Here is a 25,919-nt window from a genome sequence, read left to right on the forward strand (position 1 = left end):
TCATCAGATGACAACCCTAGGACATTATGTTATACAATACATGCATGTTTTGTTCAATCAAGTTCATATTTATATCAAAAACCAGCTTTTTACATTAGCATGTGACGTTCAGAACTAGCATACCCCCCGCAAACTTACGGGGAATTCGCTAACATTTTACTAAATTACTCACGATAAACGTTCACAAAAAGCATAACAATTATTTTAAGAATTATAGATACAGACCTCCTCTATGCACTCGATATGTCCGATTTTAAAATAGCTTTTTGGTGAAAGCACATTTTGCAATATTCTAAGTACATAGCCCAGGCATCACGGGCTCGCTATTTAGACACCCGGCAAGTTTAGCACTCACCATAATCATATTTACTATTATAAAAATGTCATTACCTTTTGTTGTCTTCGTCAGAATGCACACCCAGGACGTCTACTTCAATAACAAATGTTGGTTTGGTCCAAAATAATCCATCGTTATATCCGAATAGCGGCGTTTTGTTCGATGCGTTCCAGACACTATCCGAAATAGTAAAGAAGTGTCGCGCTTGGCGCAATTCCTGACAATAAAATTCAAAGTATTCCATTGCCGTACGTCGAAGCATGTCAACCGCTGTTTAAAATCAATTTTTACGTCATTTTTCTCGTAGAAAAGCGATAATATTCCGACAGGGAATCTCCTTTTCGGCAAACAGAGGAAAAAAATCCCAAAGGCGGGGGCGGTCGGGGTCATGCGCATAAGCTAGTGTCTCTTGATGGGCCACTTGAGAAAGGCGATAATGTGTTTCAGCCTGGGGCTGGAATGACGACATTCTCTTTTTTCCCGGGCTCTGAGAGCCTATGGACGACGTGGGAAGTGTCACGTTAGAGCAGAGATCCTTAGTAAATGATAGAGATGGCAAAGAAGTTCCAGAAATGGTCAGACAGGCCACTTCCTGTAAAGGAATCTCTCAGGTTTTGACCTGCCATTTGAGTTCTGTTATACTCACAGACACCATTCAAACAGTTTTAGAAAATTTAGGGTGTTTTCTATCCATATGTAATAAGTATATGCATATTCTAGTTACTGAGTAGGAGTGGTAACCAGATTAAATCGGGTATGTTTTTTATCCAGCCGTGTCAATGTTGCCCCCTAGCCCTAACAGGTTAAAGAAAAGAATAAGCAAACACATTTGGTGTTTGCCAAAAGGCATGTGGGAGACTCTACAAACATATGGAAGAAGGTACTCTTGTCAGATGAGACAAAAATTTAGCTTTTTGTCCATCAAGGAAAACGCTATGTCTGGCACAAACCCAACACCTCTCATCACCCCAAGAACACTGCTTGGGGTGATGCTGTGGGGATGTTTTTCATCTGCAGGGACTGGGAAACTGGTCAGAATTGAAGGAATGATGGATGGCACTAAATACATGTAAATTCTTGAGGGAAAACTGTTTCAGTCTTCCAGAGATATGAGACTGGGACAGCGGTTCACCTTCCAGCAGGACAATGACTTTGTTGTAAATGGACATGGAGCTGTTGAAAGGCTACTGCTATGCTGCTACTAATGAGAATGATTATCTTGAAAAGACTACACAAAAGCACATTTCATTTCAATCGCCTTTAGTGAAGTTCAAGGATTCAATTTGTTGAGAATAAGTCAGAGAGGAAGTGGAGTGTCAGTTCAATGTTGTAATAAATGCATTAATTAAATGAGCCTGACTTTTCTGTTTCTTCATGATTATGGAATAACCTGCCAGTAGATGACAAAAGTATTGATTTTGGTGATTGCTAAACATAAACTGGCCAATAGATGGTGATATTATTGGTTTTCGTGAGGGTCCGCTTTTAGTAACAGGTCACTTTTAGTGACAGGCCAATGGCTCCCAGTCTCCAGCTGGATACTTGCCGTATGCGTTCAAGTTCTAGTCGGAACTAGGAAACTCAGAAATGTCAGAATTGCTAACTGGTTGTGCTAACACGTGCCGCGATCAACCAGTTAGCAAGTCGGACATGTCCAAGTTTCCTAGTTCCGACTAGAAAATGAACATGGCAACTATAGGATTGGTTGAGGGATTTCGCCATAACGGCTAAACGCCGCCTATTTCCACAATTTATCTTCTTAAAATCTGATTTTAAAATGAACCCTGATCTTAACCACACTGCTAACATTGTGCCTAACCTTATATGAAGATGAATTTCATGAATTTGTAGCCACGATTTTGTCTTTGTGGCTGTGGTACAGAGTGACAACCGCTGAGGGACGAGGACGTAAAACGATGGTCAATACTCTCCAGCACAGTAGGTGTCGGTAATGCACCATTAATGTTGGATGCCAACCGCCCCAAAAAAACACCTACGAAGGAAAAATGAACACGTACGTCATTCAGCGTCAACTTGGTAACAAGTTGTCACGGAGTGGCCTGTTAGTACTGCATGTAGCGGTGGCTATCGTAATAGAATATTTCAAAATATAGTTAATTCATTCACTATGCCTCCGAAGAAACCAGCTCAAGCTGCTGCGGGTAGTAAAAAAACGCAAGAAAAGAAGAAGGAAAAGATAATTGAGGTGAAATCCCTTTCGCGCACGATAGCCAAATTAAATGGGATAATGCTACGCTAGTTTGCAAGCTACAAGAGGTACCGGTAGCTAGCTAAATTACAGTAACGTCCAAAGGTTATTTTGTGAAGCTAGCTAGTAAGTTAAACAGAACGTTAGATGCTAGCTAGTTAAACCACGGATTGTTAAAGGCAGAACACTTTCCAATATTTGCTAGGTACCAAACTGACAAACGTTAGCGTTCTTATGCTAACCCCTTTTTAAGAACGTGGTAGCTACTGGTAGCTAACTTGTGCTTGCATGATGTAGCTAGTTAGCTGCAGACGGTAGCTAGCAAAGGTTACAAATTTATGTATTGGAATTAACGTTAGCTAGGTTGCTAGGTTGTGTGATCGTCTGTCCACGGCTTGAATGAACTGCTTAGTTAGTAGTTGTAACACAGATGGCTAGCTAGTTATCATATCTAATCTTTGTTGGTACAGTAAGTTAGCTAGTTAGTCACCCACTATAACTACTTAGATAGTTAGCGCCAGAAACCGTATTATTTTGTCGTTCAGAGGTTTCTTCTTGGTAGCCTGCCAACAAACGTTTAACGTTATGTCCTTATGTGCTGATATTCCATTTGTTTCTCTGTTATGTAGGACAAGACATTTGGGTTGAAGAACAAAAAGGGTGGAAAACAACAGAAATTTATCAAGAATGTCTCTCAGCAAGTAAAGCAAGTTCCTGGTAGTAAGGTAAGCTGGACCAGTCAGGCCTACAGTCTTGTTGTTTCTCAGTGAATGACCACTGGCTTGACTTGTAATTTCTACAGAGATGTTTGCCATTAGAGCATCATCAACCTATAGCCATAAGAATCAGGCTTTTGTTCATGTCTTCTCTCTAGTCAGAATGTACCCCATTCATAGACATGAATTGCTTTAGCGCCTATTGACAATAGTATAATCTGACCGGTTTAAGAGCCCTGACTCTTGCTGTTAACATTAACATGCATCACTTGTTTTGGAAACATAAGGAACGTTTCTTCCATATCAGTAAAGAAAATTAAACTAAATGTTAAATATCTACACACTTTGTGGTTAGTGTTCCCACACGGCCATATTACAGCGCTTGTTTATGGAAGACCGGCTGCGGTCCAAACACTTAAGACACACCGTTGTCCACTTATACCTTATGCCCTGTTGCCATCTTGGAGGGCGGTCCAAATGATTAGCCAAGCAAGGGGAGTTTGCAACATAAGCCCCTCAGCCCTCGTTTTTAGTCGGCTTTGCGAGTGTATAATTATGTTCCCTCCGGGGCCTGAAACTCCCCATTTTTCAATTCTCGAAGATTGTACACCCGCTAAGAAAAGTCAGCGAAAATGTAAAAACATGAATGGAGAAGTCAACATACAAGTGTAAGTAAAAACGAATGCAAATAAGTTAGAAATTGTGCTACTAATGCACATGACGGCACAAACACGTCTCGTAAATATGTTTTTGTTATCTTTTGGAAATTTTAGAAATAAAACATTTTCCTTCAGATGTTCTAGCTAATGTATGTTATTTAGCTAATTAATTTGCTAGCAAGCATACAGTAGGCGTATAATTATATATTTAATTTAAGTAGGCATGCACTCATAATTGACTGTAATCTATTGCTGTGACATAATCTATTGCTGAAGGCTAGCCTTACTTTGTATTCAATGATATAGCACCCACAAGCTACCTGCGGCTGAAAACACAATCATCACGGGATGAATGAGTGATGAATTTCTGGCCAAGCATGGTCCATTTTAAAATCATTCCTTCTGTTAGGGTTGAACTGGATATTTGTTTGCATAACTTATAGAATATACCGGGGAAGCTATACTACATTATTAAGTATATAAACTACGGATAAATCAACTGCTGAAGACAAGAAGAACTACAACCGGCGACAGGAAGTGCGTCACGAGGCTGGGACCAGCCTGCACGCCGACGATAGTAGGAGCAAGTTTAAACCACGCTCCTCCTCCCTCTGACAGGCCAGCATTGAGCGGGAACTATCTCTGTCAGAGTATATAAGAGAGAAACAAAGGATGTGTCGTCCTCTTCTCTGTCTGCCCTGCGAGGTGTCACAGAGAGACCGTATACGAACGACATATTTACCATACACGTGTTTGCATTAATTAAAGTACAGCTAAATCAGAAGTTACTATGTGCTGACTATTTTGTTCTGATACCAGAAAGGAATTGACGCAACTTTAACACTTCCTCCCTTGCCCTGCAAGTGTATACTCGTCATGATCCCTCATCAGAAGTGTCCACTTAATTTGAGGGCTGAGGGGATAGGATGTGTCTTTGAAGTGTTTGGACCACAGCCACAGAAGCGACCACCGGTGCTAATTAGCTATCTATCGTTGCTCCAAACACTTGTGTGTAAGCGTAACTCAGGAAGTGTAGTTTTGCCGGATGGAGCCACCCAAAGCTGTGTGGATCTGTGCGACACTGTAAGTGTAAGTGTATATTTATTTGAATGATTCTTTCTCGCTGATGAGTAAGGGCCATTGTTTCGAAAGCTGTATCGCAACAGATGATTATTTACGTTTCTAAACTTTAAAACAGTCGGGATTGTAGGTTACATGAGCCAGTCATGGGCGAAGCTAATCGCTGAAATCCGTTAGATGTCAAAATGCCCCCAAGAGTTTTTGAGAGCTAGTCGGGAACAGTGTGCTATGCCAGAATGTGGACAGCTAAAGCAACCCGTTGCATTTCTTGGGATCCTGAGGTTGAAGAGGCACTGTTGCGCCGCCTTCACCACTTTGTCTGTGTGGGTGGACCATTTCAGTGTTGTGTACGCCGAGGAGCTTGAAGCTTTCCACCTTCTCCACTGCAGTCCCATCGATGTGGATAGGGGCGTGCTCCCTCTGCTGTTTCCTGAAGTCCATGATCAGCTCCTTTGTTGTGTTGACGTTGAGTGAGAGGTTATTTTCCTGGCACCACACACCCAGGAAGTCCCCAGGACCCAGTTGCACAGGGTGGGGTTCAGACCCAGGGCCTTCAGCTTAATGATGAGCTTGGTGGGTACTATGGTGTTGAATGCTGAGTTATAGTCAATGAACAGCATTCTTACATAGGTATTCCTCTTATTCAGATGGGATAGGGCAGTGAGCAGGGCGACGGTGATTGCATTGTCTGGATCTATTGGGGCGGTAAGCAAATTGAAGTGGGTTTAGGCTGTCAGGTAAGGTTGAGGTGATGTGGTCTTTGACTAGTCTCTCAAAGCACTTCATGATGACAGGAGTGAGTGCTCCAGGAAAGCCAATGGGTGTGTAGGCTTTTATTCTAGTCCCCCTCTAACAAACATTTTAGAAATAAGCTGCTATGCTGGATCTTGATAAACTGTCTCTGTTTGAACAAAAGCCTGCACACCAAGTAGCTCTCCAGACTGAGGGTTGACCACATGTTTTATTCTGTTGCCTGAAAGCTATTCTACTTTGGGGGGGTGTTAAGTGCCTTGCTCAATGACAGAAGATGCTACATGGTGCCAGAGTCTACCACTTTAGGCATACTTTTTTTATACATGCATAAAGGACATTTCGTTAACCTCTTGGGGCTATGTGGGACGCTAGCGTGCCACCCGTGGTGCACCCTATCAACAGCAGGTGCATTTCAAGAGCGGCAAATTTGAAACCAAATAAATGTCAAAATTCAAATTTTTCAAACATACAACTATCTTACACCCTTTGAAAGATAAACATCTCCTTAATCTAACCACGTTGTCCGATTTCAAAAAGGTTTTACGGCGAAAGCATCAAGTTAGATTATGTTAGGAGAGTACATTGACAATAGCTGTGTGTAATGTTTTGTCAATTCAAAGACAGGCGTCACCAAAACCATAAAACCAGCTAAAATGATGCACTAACCTTTGACAATCTCCATCAGATGACACTCCTAGGACATTATGTTAGACAATGCATGCATTTTTAGTTCTATCAAGTTCATATTTATATCCAAAAACAGCGTTTTACTATGGCGTTGATGTTCAGGAAATCGTTTCCCTTCAATAACCGGCAGTCAAGTCAGCACCACTAATTAAAATTAGAAAACATTGGTAAAATATTATATTGTCATTTAAAGAATTATAGATTTACATCTCTTGAACGCAATCGACTTGCCAGATTTAGAAATAACCTTACTGGGAAATCACACTTTGCAATAATCTGAGCACTGCGCCCAGAAAAATACGCTTTGCGATACAGACAAACGGCCATGTTGGAGAGATCTAAAATCGAAAATACTATGTAAATAATCCATTACCTTTGATTCTCTTCATCAGATGTCACTTCCAGGAATCCCAGGTCCATAACGAATGTAGTTTTGTTCAAAAAAGCTCATCATTTATGTCCAAAAATCTCCGTGTTGTTAGCACATGATCTAAGCCCGCCGGACTTCTCGTCATGAACGAGGGGAAAAAATATATTTACGTTCGTTCAAACATGTCAAACGTTGTATAGCATAAATCATTAGTGCCTTTTTTAACCAGAACATGAATAATATTCAAGGTGGACGAATGCATTCTCTTTTAAAACGTATTGGAACGAGGGTACCCAACATGACCTCGCGCGCCAGAGTCTAATCGGCCATCACCGTTCCAAGGCTCTTGTTCGGTCAGATCTCATAGTAGAAGATTCAAAACACTTTGTAAAGGCTGGTGACATCTAGTGGAAGCAATAGGAAGTGCCAAAACATTAATCGGCCCCTGTGTGTTTCAATGGCATAGGCTTAAAGGTAATTCAACACATCAGGTATCCACTTCCTGTCAGAAAATGTCTCAGGGTTTTGCCTGCCAAATGAGTTCTGTTATACTCACAGACACCATTCAAACAGTTTTAGAAACTTTAGAGTGTTTTCTATCCATATATAATAAGTATATGCATATTCTAGTTACTGGGTAGGATTAGTAACCAGATTAAATCGGGTACGTTTTTTTATCCAGCCGTGAAAATACTGCCCCCTAGCCCCAACAGGTTAAGTCATTCATCCATCTGTCAACATGTGTACGAACCCTGATACAAAAGTACTGAAGAATCTCTTCAAACTGACTTCAAACCTCATGTCTCTGTGCCTGGCTCTCATGATTTTGTTTTTTCATCCCCTGAAGCATGCACATAAGACATAAATACATGCACCCGATGCATGCGTACTGCCAGATAGGAATTTCAACTGCAGAACAAGCATTTTTAAAAGTCGGTTTGATAATACTTTCCTGTGGATATTTTGTGAAATTTCAAATGGCAAAGACCAACCAAGTGGACAATTGGCAGAGTAAGTCCAAATGACAGTTAATTCAACTTTCTTGCTACACGAGGCAAAACAAGGCACCTTCTGGAAAATGTAAATGGATATAAAGCCGACCTAAACTCAAGCTATAGCTTGCTATTAGGTCAGGAGGCCGACAAACCTGGTTCCTGTTGTGGACTTGTGACTAACTAGATCCTGTTTTCCTAGGCTGCTGCTGAAGGGGACAAGAACAAAAAGGGTGACAAGAAGAAAGAGTTGGATGAGCTGAACGAGCTTTTCAAGCCAGTGGTGGCTGCTCAGAAAGTCGCTAAAGGTGAGGATGGAAATGTCTTCTATATTCAGCTACAAAGTTTCTTCTCGTACAGTTGAAGTCAGAAGTTTACATAATCTTAAATTGGAGTCATTAACTCGTTTTTCAACCACTCCTCAACTTTCTTATTAACAAATTAAAGTTTTGGCAAGTCGGTTAGGACATCTTCTTTGTGCATAACACAAGTAATTTTTCCAACAATTGTTTACAGACCAGATTATTTCACTTATAATTCACTGTATCACAATTCCAGTGGGTCAGAAGTTTACATACGCTAAGTTGACTGTGCCTTTAAACATTGGAAAATTCCAGAAAATTCCGTCATGGCTTTAGAAGCTTCTGATAGGCTAATTGACATCATTTGAGTCAATTGGAGATGTACCTGTGGATGTATTTCAAGGCCTACCTTCAAACTCAGTGCCTCTTTGCTTGACATCATGGGAAAATCAAAAGAAATCAGCCAAGACCTCAAAAAAGAAATGTAGACCTCCAAGTTTGGTTCATCCTTGGGGGCAATTTCCAAATGCCTGAAGGTACCACTATCATCTGTACAAACAATAGTACGCAAGTATAAACACCATAGGACCACGCAGCCGTCATACCACTCAGGAAGGAGACGTGTTTTGTCTCCTAGAGATGTACATACTTTGGTGCGAAAAGTGCAAATCAATCCCAGAACAACAGCAAAGGACCTTGTGAAGATGCTGGAGGAAACAGGTACAAAAGTATCTATATCCACAGTAAAACGAGTCCTATATCAAATGTATTTATATAGCCCTTCTTACATCAGCTGATGCCACAAAGTGCTGTACAGAAACCCAGCCTAAAACCCCAAACAGCAAGCAATGCAGATGTAGAAGCACGGTGGCTAGGAAAAACTCCCTAGAAAGGCCAAAACCAAGGAAGAAACCTAGAGCGGAACCAGGCTATGAGGGGTGGCCAGTCCTCTTCTGGCTGTGCCGGGTGGAGATTATAACAGAACATGGCCAAGATGTTCAAATGTTCATAAATGACCAGCATGGTCAAATAATAATCACAGTTGTTGTCGAGGGTGCAACAGGTCAGCACCTCATGGAGCAGGAGTAAATGTCAGTCGGCTTTTAATAGCCGATCATTGAGAGTATCTCTACCGCTCCTGCTGTCTCTAGAGAGTTGAAAACAGCAGGTCTGGGACAGGTAGCACGCCCAGTGAACAGGTCAGGGTCCCATAGCTGCAGGCAGAACATTTGAAACTGGAGCAGCAGCACTGCCAGATACACTGGGGACAGCAAGGAGTCATCATGCCAGGTAGTCCTGAGGCATGGTCCTAGAGCTCAGGTCCTCCGAGAGAAAGAAAGAGAATTAGAGAGAGCATACTTAAATTCACACAGGACACCGGATAAGACAGGTGAAATACTCCAGATATAACAGACTGACCCTAGCCCCCCGACACAAACTACTGCAGCATAAATACTGGAGGTCAGGAGACACTGTGGCCCCATCCAATGATACCCCCGGACAGGGCCAAACAGGCATGATTTAACCCCACCCACTTTGCCAAAGCACGGTCCCCACACCACTAGAGGGATAACTTCAACCACCAACTTACCATCCTGAGACAAGGCTGAGTATAGCCCACAAAGATCTCCACCACGGCACAACCCAAGGGGGGGTGCCAACCCAGACAGGAAGACCACGTCAGTGACTCAACCCACTCAAGTGACGCACCCCTCCTAGGGACGGCATGGAAGAGCACCAGTAAGGCAGTGACTCAGCCCTTGCAATAGGGTTAGAGGCAGAGAATCCCAGTGGAGAGAGGGGAACCGGCCAGGCAGAGACACTCCTGGGCCAGACTACACTCAATCATAGGACCTACTGAAGAGATGAGTCTTAAATAAAGACTTAAAGGTTGAGACCGAGTCTGCATCTCTCACATGGATAGGCAGACCATTCCATAAAAATGGAGCTCTATGGGAGAAAGCCCTGCCTCCAGGTGTTTGCTTAGAAATTCTAGGGACAACTAGGAGGCCTGCTTCTTGTGACTGGAGCGCACGTGTAAGTATGTATGGCAGGACCAAATCTCAAAGATAGGTAGGAGCAAGCCCATGTAATGCTTTGTAGGTTAGCAGTAAAACCTTGAAATCAGCCCTTGCCTTAACAGGAAGCCAGTGTACTAGCACTGGAGTAATATGATATTTTTTGGGGGTTCTAGTCAGGATTCTAGCATATCGACATAACCCGAAAGGCCGTAGGATGAAGCCACTGCTCCAAAACCGCCATAAAAAAGCCAGACTACGGTTTGTAACTGCACATGGGGACAAAGATCGTACTTTTTGGAGAAATGTCCTCTGGTCTGATGAAACAAAAATGGAACTGTTTGGCCATAATGATCATTGTTATGTTTGGATGAAAAAGGGGGAGGCTTGCAAGCCGAAGAACACCATCCCAACCGTGAAGCACGGGGGTGGCAGCATCATGTTGTGGGGGTGCTTTGCTGCAGGAGGGACTGGTGCACTTCACAAAATAGATGGCATCATGAGGGAGGAAAATTAGACATCAGTCAAGAAGTTAAAGCTTGGTCGCAAATGGGTCTTGCAAATGGACAATGACCCCAAGCATACTTCTAAAGTTGTGGCAAAATGGCTTTAAAGACAACAAAGGCAAGGTATTGAAGTGGCCATCACAAAGCCCTGACTTCAATCCCATAGAAAATGTGTGGGCAGAACTGAAAAAGCGTGTGCGAGCAAGGAGGCCTACAAACCTGACTCCGTCACACCAGCTCAGTCAGGAACCCACTGGGATTGTGATGGAAGAAATAAAAGCAGAAATAAATCATTCTCTTAACTATTATTCTGACATTTCACATTCTTAAAATAAAGTGGTGATCCTAACTGACCTAAGACGGAATTTTTACTAGGATTACATTTCAGGAATTGTGAGTTTAAATGTATTTGGCTAAGGTGTATGTAAACTTCCGACTTCAACTGTACATCGATTCAGAAAAACTAGCAAACTCATATTGTCAGGATTAATCACTGATTAGGCTTCTGCATACTACCCACTACTAGTGTTTGTCAAGAATTAGAACAGGGCAAAGGTGCAAAAAGGTATAATGATAGTCTGAAAATGCTCAGTTTATCTTTGTGCACCAGGCAAACTACTGTGTTAATCCTCAGTCTAGAAAGCCAACAGGTGTGCGTAGTTGCATCGTTGCCGTCTTGTGTCGGAGATACTATAAGAGATGTTAAAATTCCAAATAAAAAAACTTGGAACATTATTCATTCCATTAGTGCATAGCTTTCTCTGGAGGGTTATATCAGGTTTCAATTAACCCAATTTGCAATGTTCGCTCTAAGTTGTCTCTGTATAGAAAAGTTTATTGCAATGCATGAGGGCTTTGTAAAAGAGCTGTCTCAAATTACATGTTTAACACTAACATGTAAAAGCATTTGTAACAGCTTTAACAAATTAGATGTTCACTGTTATATCAAAGTTCTTATGTATTGCGTGTTTCAATGAATGACTTTGTAATGAATGTTAATGTTTGTTGATGTACAGTACCAGTCAAAAGTTTGGACACACCTACGCATTCAAGGGTTTTTCTTTATTTTGATTAGTTTCTACATTGTAAAATAATAGTGAAGACATCAAACTGACATAACACATGGAATCATGTAGTAACCAAAAAAGTGTTAACTTCTCTAGGGCCAGTGGAACGATTTCGTCCCACCTACGTAACAGCCAGTGGAATCCCGTGGCGCGTTATTCAAATACCTTAGAAATGCTATTACTTCAATTTCTCAAACATATGACTATTTTACACCATTTTAAAGACAAGACTCGTTAATCTAACCACACTGTCCGATTTCAAAAAGGCTTTACAACGAAAGCAAAACATTAGATTATGTCAGCAGAGTACCCAGCCAGAAATAATCAGACACCCATTTTTCAAGCTAGCATATGTCACATAAACCCAAACCACAGCTAAATGCAGCACTAACCTTTGATGATCTTCATCAGATGACACTCCTAGGACATTATGTTATACAATACATGCATGTTTTGTTCAATCAAGTTCATATTTATATCAAAAACCAGCTTTTTACATTAGCATGTGACGTTCAGAACTAGCATATCCACCGCAAACTTCCGGTGAATTTACTAAATTACTCACGATAAACGGTCACAAAAAACATAATTATTTTAAGAATTATAGATACAGAACTCCTTTATGCAATCTCTATGTCCGATTTTAAAATAGCTTTTCGGCAAAAGCACATTTTGCAATATTCTGAGTAGATAGCTTGCCATCACGGGCTAGCTATTTTGAACCCCATCAAGTTTGGCCCTCACCAAACTCAGATTTACTATAATAAAAATTGGATTACCTTTGCTGTTCTTCGTCAGAATGCACTCCCAGGACTTCTACTTCAATAACAAATGTTGGTTTGGTCCAAAATAATCCATCGTTATATCCAAACAGCGGCGTTTTGTTTGTGCATTCTAGACACTATCCTGAAGGCTAAATAAGGGTGACGAGCATGGCGCAATTCGTGACAAAATAATTCTAAATATTCCATTACCGTACTTCGAAGCATGTCAACCGCTGTTTAAAATAATTTTTTATGCCATTTTTCTCATAAAAAAGCGATAATATTCCAACCGGGAATCTGCGTTTAGATAAACAGACAAAGGAAAAGAAAGCATTCGGTCGAAGCGGGCACGCGCCTACGCCCATTGTACTCTGAGTGGCCACTTGCCAAAAGCGATAATGTGTTTCAGCCAGAGCCTGCCTCGATATCGTTCAACTTTTTCCCGGGCTCTGAGACCCTATGGAAGACGTAGGAAGTGTCACGTTATTGCACAGATCCTGAGTCTTCAATAAAAAGAGCCAAGATGAAACACTACTTCTCAGACAGGCCACTTCCTGCTTGAAATCTTCTCAGGTTTTGGCCTGCCATAGGAGTTCTGTTATACTCACAGACACCATTCAAACCGTTTTAGAAACTTTAGGGTGTTTTCTATCCAAAGCCAATAATTATATGCATATTCTAGTTACTGGGCAGGAGTAGTAACCAGATTAAATCGGGTACGTTTTTTATCCAGCCGTGTCAATACTGCCCCCTAGCCCTAACAGGTTAATTTTAGCTGAATATCTGGTATTTGTGACCACTCTCCTGCTTGGAAAATGGCTGTGTTTTTTTCTTGTTGTACCTGTCCTAACATAATCTAACTTTATGCTTTCGCCGTAAAGCCTTTTTGAAATCGGACAATGTGGTTACATTAAGGAGAAGTGTACCTTTTTAAAATGGTGTAAAATAGTCGTATGTTTGAGAACTTTGAATTATGACATTTTGTTGTTTTGAATTTGGCGCTCTGATTTTTCACTGGCTGTTGAATAGTGTTAACCGTGGGTGGGACGGTAGCGTCCCACCTGCCAAAGAGAGGTTAACAGGTGTCCCTTGTTAAATGTGAATTTGTGGAATTTCTTTTCTCCGTGATGCATTTGAGCCAATCCATTGTTGTGACATGGTAGGGGTGGTATACAGAAGATAGCCCTATTTGGCAAAATACCAAGTCCATATTATGGCAAGAACAGCTCAAATAAGCAAAGAGAAACAACAGTCCATCTTTACTTTAAGACATGAAGGTCCGTCAATCGGGAAAATGTGAAGAACTGTGAAAGTTTCTTAAAGTGCAGTCAGGAAAAACCATCAAACACTATGATGAAACTGGCTCTGATGAGGATCTCCACAGGGAAGGAAGACCCAGAGTTACCTCTGCTGCAGAGGATAAGTTCATTAGAGTTACCAGCCTCTGAAATTGCAGCCCAAATAAATGCTTCACAGAGTTCAAGTAACACACATCTCAACATCAACTGTTCAGAGGAGGCTGTGTGAATCAGGCCTTCATGGTCGAATTGCTGCAAAGAAACCACTAAAGGACACCAATGAGAAGAAAGGACTTGCTTTGTCCAAGAAACACGAGCAATGGACATTAGACCAGTAGTAGTCTGTCCTTTGGTCTGCTGAGTCCAAATTTGCAATTTCTGGTTCCAACCGCTATATCTTTGTGAGGCGCAGAGTAGGTGAATAGATGATCTCCGCATGTGTGGTTCCCACCATGAAGTGTGGGGGCGCTTTGCTGGTGACAATGATTTATTTAGAATTCAAGGCACACTTAACCAGCATGGCTACCGCAGCATTCTGCTGCGATACGCCATCCCATCTGGTTTGCGCTTAGTGGGACAATCATTTTGTTTTTCAACAGGACAATGACCCAACACATCTCCAGGTTTAAAGGCTATTTGACCAAGGAGAGTGATGTAGTGCTGCATCAGATGACCTGGCAACCCACAATCACCTGACCTCAACCCAATTGAGATGGTTTGGGATGAGTTGGACCGCACAGTGAGGAAAAGCAGCCTACAAGTGCTCAGCATGTGGGAACTCCTTCAAGACTGTTGGAAAAGCATTCCAGGTGAAGCTGATTAAGAGAATGCCAAGAGTGCAAAGCTGTCCAGGCAATGGGTGAATGCTTTGAAGAATGTAAAATGTATAAAATATATTTTGATTTAACACTTTTTGTTGTTGTTACTACATGATTCCATGTGTTCATAGTTTTGATGTCTTTTCTGTTCTTCAAAGTAGAAAATAGTAAAAATAAAGCAAAACCCTTGAATGAGTAGTTGTCCAAAGTTTTGACTGGTACTGTACATAATTTAAATCATTACCCAATATTGTTATCCTGTGTTTGGTTACAATAACAAAAGAGAATAAGAAAAATGTGTAGTTATTCTATTCAATCCACCCGTCTGGCAACAGTGGCAGGAAAGACCGAGGTAATGAGCGCGAGAAGAAACATTCAGTACTTATTACATTTTCCTCTTAATTCTGCAGGAGTGGACCCAAAGTCAGTTCTCTGTGCCTTCTTCAAGCAAGGCCAATGCACCAAAGGAGACAAGTGCAAGTTCTCCCACGATTTGACACTTGAGAGGAAGTGTGAAAAACGGAGCCTCTACGTTGACAAGAGAGATGACGAGCTTGAGAAAGGTTAGTGTCTTCTAATCATTAGTGTTGTCAGCAGTGAATAAACAGCTGATATCTCTGCTGGGTTTTGTAGAGCTGACTATTTATCCTGTTTTGTATAGACACCATGGATAATTGGGATGAGAAGAAGCTGGAGGAGGTTGTGAACCAGAAGCACGGAGAAGCTGAAAAGAAAAAAGCTCAAAGCTCAAAAACTCAAATTGTATGTTTTGGCATATCCCTCTAAGAGCTAAGATTTATCACTACTATACAGTGCATTCAGAAAATGTTCAGACCTCTTCCCTTTTTCCACATTTTATGTTACAGCCTTATTCTAAAATGGATTAAATAAATACAAATCCTCCTCAATCTACACTCAATACCCCATAATAACAAAGCGAAAACAGTTTTAATTTTACATAGGTATTCAGACTCTTTGCTATGAGACTTGAAATTGAGCTTGGGTGCATCCAGTTTCCATTGATCATCCTTAACATGATTCTACAACTTGATTGGAGTCCACCTGTGGTAAATGTAATTGATTGGACATGATTTGGTAAGGCACACACCTGTCTAAGGTCCCACAGTTGACAGTGCATGTCAGAGCAAAAACCAAGCCATGAGGTTGAAGGAATTGTCCGTAGAGCTCCGAGACAGGATTATGTCGAGGCACAGATCTGGGGAAGGGACCAAAAAATGTCTGCAGCATTGAAGGTCCCCAAGAACACAGTGGCCTCCATTCTTAAATGGAAGAAGTTTGGAACCATGACTCTTCCTAGAGCTGGCTGCCCGGCCAAACTAAGCAGTTGAGCGAGAAGGGCCTTGGTCAGGGTGACTAAGAACCCAATGGTCACTCTGACAGAGTTCCTATGTGGAGATGGGAGAAACTTCCAGAAGAACAACCATCTCTGCATCACTCCACCAATCAGGCCTTTATTGTAAGAGTGGCCAGACGGAAGCCACTCCTCAGTCAAAGGCACATGACAGCCCGCTTGGAGTTTGCCAAAAGGTACTAAAGGAGTCTCAGAACATGAGAAACAAGATTCTCTGGTCAGATGAAACCAGATTGAACTCTTTGGCCTGAATGCCAAGCATAACATCTGGAGGAAACATGGCACCATCCCTACGGTGAAGCGTGGTGGTGGCAGCATCTTGCTGTCGGGATGTTTTTCAGCGGCAGGGACTGGGAGACTAGTCAGGATCGAGGCAAAGATGAACGGAGCAAAGTACAGAGGTCCTTGATGAAAACCTGCTCCAGAGCACTCAGGACCTCTGACTCTGCTGAAGGTTCACCGTCCAACAGGACACCGACCCTAAGCACACAGCCAAGACGAGTGACCTCGGGACACGTCTCTGAATAACCTTGAGTGGCCCAGCTAGAGTCCGGATTTGAACCCGATCGAACATCTCTGGAGAGACCTGAAAATAGCTGTGCGGCAATGCTCCCCATTCAACCTGAGATGATGATCTGCAGAGAAGAATAGGACAAATTCCCCAAATACTGGCATGCAAAGCTTGTAGCATCATACCCAAGAAGACTAGAGGCTGTAATCGCTGCCGAGGGTGCTTCAACAAAGTACTGAGTAAAGGGTCTGAATACTTATGTAAATGTGATATTTCAGTTTATTTTCAATCAATTTGCAAAAATGTCTAAAAAACAGTTTTTGCTTTGCTATTGTGTATAGATTGAGGGGGGAAAAACCCTTTTTTTTTTTAATAAGGCTGTAACGTAAAGTGGAAAAAGTCAAGGGGTCTGAATACTTTCTGAATGCACTGTATATTAGGATACATTGGCTATAGACTTACTTCTGCTTTTATTGTCTTGTAGGTTTGCAAGCATTTCCTTGATGCCATTGAAAACAACAAATATGGTTGGTTTTGGGTATGTCCTAGTGGAGCTGACACTTGTATGTACCGCCATGCATTGCCTGCTGGGTTTGTGCTCAAGAAAGACCAGAAGAAGGACGAAAAGGAAGATGAAATCTCAATGGAAGAGTTGATAGAGAATGAGGTAGATTTGACCTCTTTCACTAAAATTCATGTTCCTACTTGAGATTTGTCTTATTATTATTTAGCCCATATTACTCTTAAAGCCACAATGTTTGTTTCAATCGGCAGCCCTGCTACTTTATCCACTCTGAAATGCATAAAGAGCTATGGATGCCAGGACTGTCTGTTAACTCTGTTAATGTTTGAGATCACTCGGTGACCAACATAAAAAAAAAGATCTAACTTGTGACTTATTCAACAACAGTGCTGAGATTCTGTGAAGTTTCCATGGGCTGTTACTGTTTAAGAAATGTTACCAAAAAATTACTGTGTCTGTCAGCGATCTGCCCTAGGACCAAATGTCACCCGAATAACTCTGGAGACCTTCTTGGCCTGGAAAAAGAGGAAAAGGCAAGAGAAAGTGGCCAAGGCAGAGCAAGACATGGAGAAAAAGAAGGCTGATTTCAAAGCTGGCAGGTCCTTTGGGGTGAGCTTTGATTTTGTTTTCTACCAGAGGATGACACTAAAGCTCGAAATAATCATGTATTTTGCAGTATCACATCTTACAGATAAGTGGAAAACATTTTAATACTAACACGAGTTGTTGTGTAGGTTAGCGGCCGTCAAGTATTTGAGTTCTGTCCTGATCTGGCTGATGATGACGATGAGGAGGCTGATGACATAAAATATGTTGAGGACAATGATGACGTTGATGAGGTAAGCCTGAAACACATTTTTCAATAGGTATGCATCTCTGGGGATACTCAGGAAATCTTTACTGAAGTACCTTAAGAAAGTGTGTTGGTGCTACACCAGATTTAATTATCATGAAGTGATACATATTTATGACATTGATACTGGTCATCCCCCCCCCACACAGGTTGAATATGTTCAGGAGTTCCAGGATGTTGATCTAGCCAGGTTTGTTCCAAAGGAAGTTGACAGCACTGGAATAACTGTTGCTGCAGTTGACAGATTCACAGCCAAATCAAAGCCAACAAAGGAAACGAATGGTGAGTGTTTGAAATTATTCTGCCAATAAAATTCATGGAAGCCACATTATCCTTGATCTCAATTTTTTTCAAAGCATTTCTTTCTATCCCAATGTGTTTTCCATAACATGTCTGTCTTTACACCTCTTTATATCACACAATTGGCCCTCAGCCTTTAAAGGGGCAATCCGAGATTCACTTGTTTCTGTAAACAGCTGGTAAACTCAAATTCGTAGACAGACCTAATGATACGACTGACCATCCTTTTGATCAAAATTATAGTTTTAAAGGGACAATCTGCAGTTGGTACATCCACTTTTGGATTTATAAATGAATGATATGTACCCATTGACTTCTGAAGAATAATACTTATAAATGCCTCATGAGCTTAGTTCAACTATCGTACCCCGTCAGAATCCAAAATATAAGCTTGTCTTACTCCAATGTTTGTAAACAAAGTAAAACATGGTTAAAACCAGGGTTTGGAACTGAAATTATTTTACAATCGTTTCATTCTGAACAGAAGCCCCAAAATAATTTTGTTCCACTCTTCCGACCAGCAAAAGAAAGTTTCGAATCGGTTCAAACCCCCAAAAAGTAACTGTTTTATACAGTTTCTGTAACTATTTTAGCTGATTAAATTACTTCACCAATCAGTGTGGATTGAGCAGGCAAGCTAGTTAACGTTTTTATTTTATTATTATTAGATTTTTTTTTTCACCTTTATTTAACCAGGTAGGCCAGTTGAGAACAAGTTCTCATTTACAACTGCGACCTGGCCAAGATGGAGCAAGCAGTGTGACACAAACAGTTACACATGGGATAAACAAACGTACAGTCAATAACACAATAGAAAAATCTATGTACAGTGTGTGCAAATGTAGTAAGATTAGGGAGGTAAGGCAATAAATAGGCCATAGTGGCGAAATAATAAAAATGTAACAATTAAACACTGGAGTGATAGATGTGCAGAAGATGAATGTGCAAGTAGAGATACTGGGGTGCAAAGGAGCAAAAAATTAAACATGGGGATGAGGTAGTTGGGTGGGCCATTTAGAGATGGGCTATGTACAGGTGCAATGATCGGTTAGCTTCTCTGACAGCTGATGCTTAAAGTTAGTGGGAGATATGTCTCCAGCTTCAGTGATTTTTGCAATTCGTTCAAGTCACTGGCAATAGAGAACTGGAAGGAAAGGCGGCCAAAGGAGGAATTGGCTTTGGGGGTGACCAGTGAAATATACCTGCTGGAGCGCGTGCTACGGGTGAGTGCTGCTATGGTGACCAGTGAGCTGAGATAAGGCGGTGCTTTACCTAGCAAAGACTTATAAATGACCTGGAGCCAGTGGGTTTGGCGACATATGACGCGAGGGCCTGCCAACGAGAGCATACAGGTCGCAGCGGTGGGTAGTATATGGGGCTTTGGTGACAAAACGGATGGCATTGTGATAGACTGCATCCAATTTGCTGAGTAGAGTGTTGGGGGCTATTTTGTAAATTACATCGCCAAAGTCAAGGAACGGTAGGATAGTCAGTTTTATATTTGGCAGCATGAGTGAAGGATGCTTTGTTGCGAAATAGGAAGCCGATTCTAGATTTAATTTTGGATTGGAGATGCTTAATGTGAGTCTGGAAGGAGAGTTTACAGTCTAACCAGACACCTAGGTATTTGTAGTTGTCCACATATTCTAAGTCAGAACCGTCCAGAGTAGTGATGCTAGACGGGTGGGCGGGTACGGGCAGCAATCGGTTGAAGAGCATGCATTTAGTTTTGCTTGCATTTAAGAGCAGTTGGAGGCCACGGAAGGAGTGTTGTATGGCATTGAAGCTCGTCTGGAGGTTTGTTAACAGTGTCCAAAGAAGGGCCAGAAGTATACAGAATCATGTCGTCTGTGTAGAGGTGGATTAGAGAGTCACCAGCAAGCAAGAGCGACATCATTGATGTATACAGCGAAAAGAGTCGGCCCAAGAATTGAATCCTGTGGCACCCCCATAGACTATAAACTATCAAAATAAAGAAAGTTGCGCACTCCATGTGTATTCTCCCAGCAATTTAATGGGTATTTACCAATGTTTCGGCATCACTGTGCCTTCTTCAGGGTAATGTCATGAATAATTGAACCAGGTTATGTAGAACCACAGTGCAATTAGTGTATCCAATGACAGTAGTGAGGGGTGTGTCATAATGATTAACTTACTGTAATTTCCGGACTATTAAGCGCACCTGTATATAAGCCGCACCCACTGAATTAAAAAAAAAAATATTATTTTGAACTTAAATAAGCGCACATGTCTATAAGCCGCAGGTGCCTACCAGTACATTGAAACAAATGAACTTTACACAGGCTTTAATGAAACACGGCTTGTAACAAAAATAAATAGGCTTTAACGAAACACGGCTTGTAACAAAAAAAAAAATTAGCAGTAATCTTTAGTAATCTTTTTGCACTGAGTCAATTCCTCACGCTGCTGTTTCCAACGTCTTATCATCGACTCATTAAGACCAAGCTCCCGTGCAGCAGCTCTATTTCCTTTTCCAACAGCCAGATCAATCCCCTTCAACTTGAAAGATGCATCATATGCAGTTCTCCGTGTCTTTGCCATGATGAGGGTGACAAAATGACTACCGTAATCAGAATGATGGGAAGTTTGAGAGCGCTCGATTTAATCTAAACAGTAAACAAAAAAGTTGTTTGACCTTAACCCGTTCGGCAATTTCATTGGTCTAATGAAAGCTTCATGCCGCCAAAAAACTGAGCACGTCACAGAATGTGTGTTTTTGGGGGGATTGAAAGCGGGAAAAATCCATATTAGCGGCGTCATTGTTTAAGCCGCGAGGTTCAAAGCCTGGGAAAAAAGTTGCGGCTTATAGTCCGGAATTTACGGTAATTGAAATTAATTAATGAAACTGTAAAAAAAAAAAAATGGCTTTGTTATCATATAGAAACATAATGGAATATTGTACATCATATTAGTATCCACATTATTGTTTCATTCAATTTCACAATTTCATTTTTGTTACATGCAATCTTTTGGTTCAACCTTAATAAACATCATCAACAGGGGGAACATATTAGGTGTACGCTAATAAGCTGTAAAAATAATAACCCCCATAGAGACTGTCAGAGGTCCGGACAACAGGCCCTCCGATTTGACACACTGAACTCTATCTGAGAAGTAGTTGGTGAACCAGGCGAGACAGTCATTTGAGAAACCAAGGCTGTTGAGTCTGCCGATAAGAATGTGGTGATTGACAGAGTCAAAAGCCTTGGCCAGGTCGATGAATACGGCTGCACAGTAATGTCTCTTATCGATGGCGGTTTTGATATCGTTTAGGACCTTGAGTGTGGCTGAGGTGCACCCATGACCCGCTCGGAAACCAGATTGCATTGCGGAGAAGGTACGGTGCGATTCGAAATGGTCAGTGATCTGTTTGTTAACTTGGCTTTCGAAGACTTTAGAAAGGCAGGGTAGGATGGATATAGGTCTGTAACAGTTTGGGTCTTAAGTGTCACCCCCTTTGAAGAGGGGGGTGACCGCGGCAGCTTTCCAATCTTTAGGGATCTAAGACGATACGAAAGGGGTTGAACAGGCTAGTAATAGGAGTTGCAACAATTGCGGCGGATAATTTTAGAAAGAGAGGGTCCAGATTGTCTAGCCCAGCTGATTTTGCAGCTCTTTCAGAACATCGGCTATCTGGATTTGTGTGAAGGAGAAATGGGGGAGGCTTGGGCAAGTTGCTGTGGGGGGTGCAGAGCTGTTGACCGGGGTAGCCAGGTGGAAAGAATGGCCAGCCATAGAAAAAAATGCTTCTTGAAATTCTCGATTATCGTAGATTTATCGGTGGTGACAGTGTTTCCTAGCCTCAGTGCAGTGGGCAGCTGGGAGGAGGTGCTCTTATTCTCCATGGACTTAAGTGTTCCAAAACTTTTTGGAGTTTGTGCTACAGGATGCAAATTTCTGTTAGGAAAGCAAAGGCTAGCTTTTTCAAACTGCCTGTGTATATTGGTTCCTAACTTCCCTGAAAAGTTGCATATTGCGGGGGATATTTCATGCTAATGCAGTACGCCACAGGATGTTTTTGTGCTGGTCAAGGGCAGTCAGGTCTGGAGTGAACCAAGGGCTATATCTGTACCTGGTTTTACATTTTTTGAATGGGGCATGCTTATTTAAGATGGTGAGGAAAGCACTTTTAAAGAATAACCAGGCATCCTCTACTGACGGAATGAGGTCAATATACTTCCAGGATACCCGGGCCAGGTTGATTAGAAAGGCCTGTTCACTGAAGTGTTTTAGGGAGCGTTTGACAGTGATGAGGGGTGGTCGTTTGGTGGAAAATGTTGTAGTTGGGGATGGAAATTTCAGAATTTTTTGTGGAACTAGAGGCAACAGGGCCTGGGTTAACCTCTCTGGGGTATGTGGGATGTGACCGTCCCACCTGCGGGACACACTATTCAACAGCCAGTTAAATAGCAGGGCACCAAATTCAAAACAACAAAAATCTCATAATTCAAATTTCTCAAACATACAACTATTATATCCCATTTTAAAGATACACTTCTTGTTAATCCAACCACATTGTCCGATTTCAAAAAGGCTTTATGGCGAAAGCATAGCATTAGATTATGTTAGGACATCACCTTGACAAGAAAAACCACACAGCCATTTTCTAAGCAAGGAGAGGCATCACAAAAACCAGAAATACAGCTAAAATGAATCACTAACCTTTGATCATGGCACTCATAGGACTTCATGTTACACAATACATGTATGTTTTGCTCGATATATATCCAAAAACCTCATTTTTTACATTGGCGTGTAATGTTCAGAAATGTTTTGCCTCCCAAAACTTACGGTGAATGAGCACATCAATTTACAGAAATACTCATTATAAACGTTGATAAAATATTAAACTGTAATTCAAAGAATTATAGATATACTTCTCCTTAATGCAACCGCTGTGTCAAATTTCAAAAAAACTTTACAGCGAAAGCACACTTTGCAATAATCTGAGTACAGCGTCCAAACACGAAACCAAACCCGCCATTTTGTGGAGTCAATAAAACTCAGAAATAATATTATAAATATTCACTTACCTTTGATGATCTTCATCAGAATGCCATGGAATCCCAGGTCCACAATAAATGTTTGTTTTGTTCGATAAAGTCCATTTATGTCCAAATACCTCCTTTTTGTTCGCGCATTCAGTCCACTACTCCAAATGCAGGAAGCGAGCGAAAAAGTCACATCGAAAAGTCAAACAAAGTTCTATTTACGTTCGTAGAAATATGTCAAACGACGTATAGCATCAATCTTCAGGATGTTTTTAACAAATCTTCAGTTATATTCCAACCGGACAATTCCTATGTCTTCAGAAAAGAAAAGGAACACAGCTCACACTCACGTGAGTGCGCGCCTCTGAGCTCATGTCATTTTCTCACTCATCTGACTCCAGGCCCTCTTGTTCGCTCCATATTCACAGTCGAAGCATGAAACGTTCTAAAGACTGTTGACATCTAGTGGAAGCCTTAGGAATCCAGTCACTGTGTACTGGATAGGGAATCACTTGAAAAACTACAAGCCTCAGATTTCCACACTTCCTGGTTGGATTTTTCTCAGGTTTTTGCCTGCCATATGAGTTCTGTTATACTCGCATACATCATTCAAACAGTTTTAGAAACTTCAGTGTTTTCTATCCAAATCTACTAATAATATGCATATCCTACCTTCTGAGCCTGAGTAGCAGGCAGTTTAATTTGGGCGCGCCTTTCATCCGGACGTCAAAATACTGCCCCCTACCCTAGAGAAGTTAACCTCTACATCACCAGAGGAACAGAGGAGGAGTAGAATAAGGGTACGGCTATAAGAACCGGTCGTCTAGTGCATCACATGCGTGATGAACAGACAAGTGTAGCCTATGGCACAAGATAGAGCAGGCTTGAAGAGCAGGCTTGAAGCACTAGGCATCTTATGACATGCATTATCTCAATTAGGCCCACAGAATTATACCTAGGAGGAGCAGCTTCTATGAAGGGACTTTGAATGTCCTTTTGAGCTAGCTAACAAGCTTGTGTGTGCAGAGCGGCACCAGAATTAAAAACACGTCTTACCTTTTTTTTTTTTATGAATAAATCCAATGTGAAACGTGATAACTAGGCCTATAGTAATAGGTAAGTAGCATTCAAAAAGTTAATCCATTCTTTAGCTAATAAAAAAACTATCCGATCTTATCACGGTTTTAACGTCAGTACAGTACCCTATACTTGGGAGGGGCAGGGAGCCTGCACATTGCAAAAATATTTTCAGCTTGTGGGACTAGAAATAAATGCTTGGAACACAAAATAATGTTAAAAGCATGGAAATAAGTTAAAATAACCGTTCTGTTCCTGGAACAGTATGGATCACTTTCGTTCCCGGTTCCATTTCTGTTCCTTGAAAAATGTTTTTGGTTCTGTTCCCTGAACCGGTTCTAACCCCTAGTTAAAACTATAATTTTGATATCATGGATGGTCAGTCCTTGCATCCATGGTGCTGTATGAATGAGTGAATTCAATCCCATAGAACCCAATCCCATAGCTTTTTACCGAAATGGACAGGGAGAACGCTTTGTTTCAACTGAGGATTTCCCCTTTAAGCTATACAGTGTTTGTAAGCAATGTAATTGTAAACAATTGAGTAAAACAAGCTTATATTTTGGGTTCTGATGGGGTATGGCCGTTGAACTAACTGTCATACCCCATCATGAGGAATTTATAAGTTATATTCTTCAGGAATCAATAGCTATATTAAAAGTCCAAAAATATCAATTCTAATCCCAGATGCCCCTTGCACAAAGTTGAATGCTTCCCTTGCCACGTCACCTACCATTGCAATTCCATTCATGGGTCACAGCACAGATGCTGCGTATATATCTGATGCCTTTGACTGAGCAGATGTGATGTTCTGAACCTGTGCCTTGCGCCATCTCCCAGATGACCAGCTGAACGGTGCTTGCGGAGGTGTGGAGGAGAACGGGCACGACGGGGAAGATGAGACTCTCGACGACAAGGAAGCAGAGCCCGTGCCTGTGGACGAGAACCTTTTCACCGGCGAGGACCTGGACGAACTGGATGAGGAACTCAACACACTGGACCTGGATGACTGACAATGATGACTTCTAGTAGAACAGTGCCTCTAGGACTATGAATAAGAGATGTCTAAAACAGATTCACAATAAAACATCTTGATGCTCACATCTTGTTGCTGCTGCTGTTTCTTTTCCCCCTCAGTGGTCCTGATTGCGAAGAGAGTGAAAAGGATTTGAGAGGGGATACATCTTGAATCTGGTTCATGTGAAATCACCAGTTCTTTCTGGCTGTCCTGAATCCTGTATATTGATTTTGGGTTCTATCTAATAAACATCCTCCTGACTTGTATTATTAGACCATACCATGACAGATTGTGCAACTCCTTTCGAGCAGGTACATCGGGGACGTAGGGTTGTAGTGTAAAAAACCCTGATTGAATAGCAGATTAAGAGCAATTCCATATTCATGAAATTATTTTACACTTTTGGGATCTGCATATATTGAGTTTTACAGAATAAAGACCCATGATGTAGAGACCATGAGGAATACATCCTGGGCCGGGTTTCCTGACAGCGATGGAACTTAATGAACTTAAGGAACTTAACTTTATGAGTGTTTAACGATGCATCTTGCCTACAACGGCCGACAAAGTAACATGCGTTTCCCAAACACCACGCAAAGAGAATGTTCACTAAGTGTGTCGTTGAGGTGTGTCTATTGATAGGAGCGAAAGAAAGGCAGACATTGCTCTCGGGTCAG

General features: G+C 41.5%; 1 protein-coding gene across 1 annotated transcript; it reads left to right on the top strand.

The window, feature by feature from the left end:
* Nucleotides 1–2,264: 2,264 nt before the first annotated feature.
* On the top strand, nucleotides 2,265–25,325 carry LOC106590036 (zinc finger CCCH domain-containing protein 15). Its single transcript, XM_014180529.2, has 10 exons — nucleotides 2,265–2,543; nucleotides 3,176–3,271; nucleotides 8,006–8,111; nucleotides 14,987–15,139; nucleotides 15,238–15,338; nucleotides 16,944–17,126; nucleotides 17,445–17,591; nucleotides 17,717–17,821; nucleotides 17,985–18,117; nucleotides 25,065–25,325. The coding sequence occupies exons 1-10, from the start codon at nucleotides 2,466–2,468 to the stop codon at nucleotides 25,235–25,237; spliced, it is 1,275 nt and encodes a 424-aa protein (XP_014036004.1). The 5' UTR covers nucleotides 2,265–2,465; the 3' UTR covers nucleotides 25,238–25,325.
* The last annotated feature ends 594 nt before the right edge of the window (nucleotides 25,326–25,919 follow it).

The sequence above is a fragment of the Salmo salar genome, chromosome ssa29, assembly GCF_905237065.1.
Source record: "Salmo salar chromosome ssa29, Ssal_v3.1, whole genome shotgun sequence".
In the NCBI taxonomy this organism is placed as follows: Eukaryota; Metazoa; Chordata; class Actinopteri; order Salmoniformes; family Salmonidae; genus Salmo; species Salmo salar.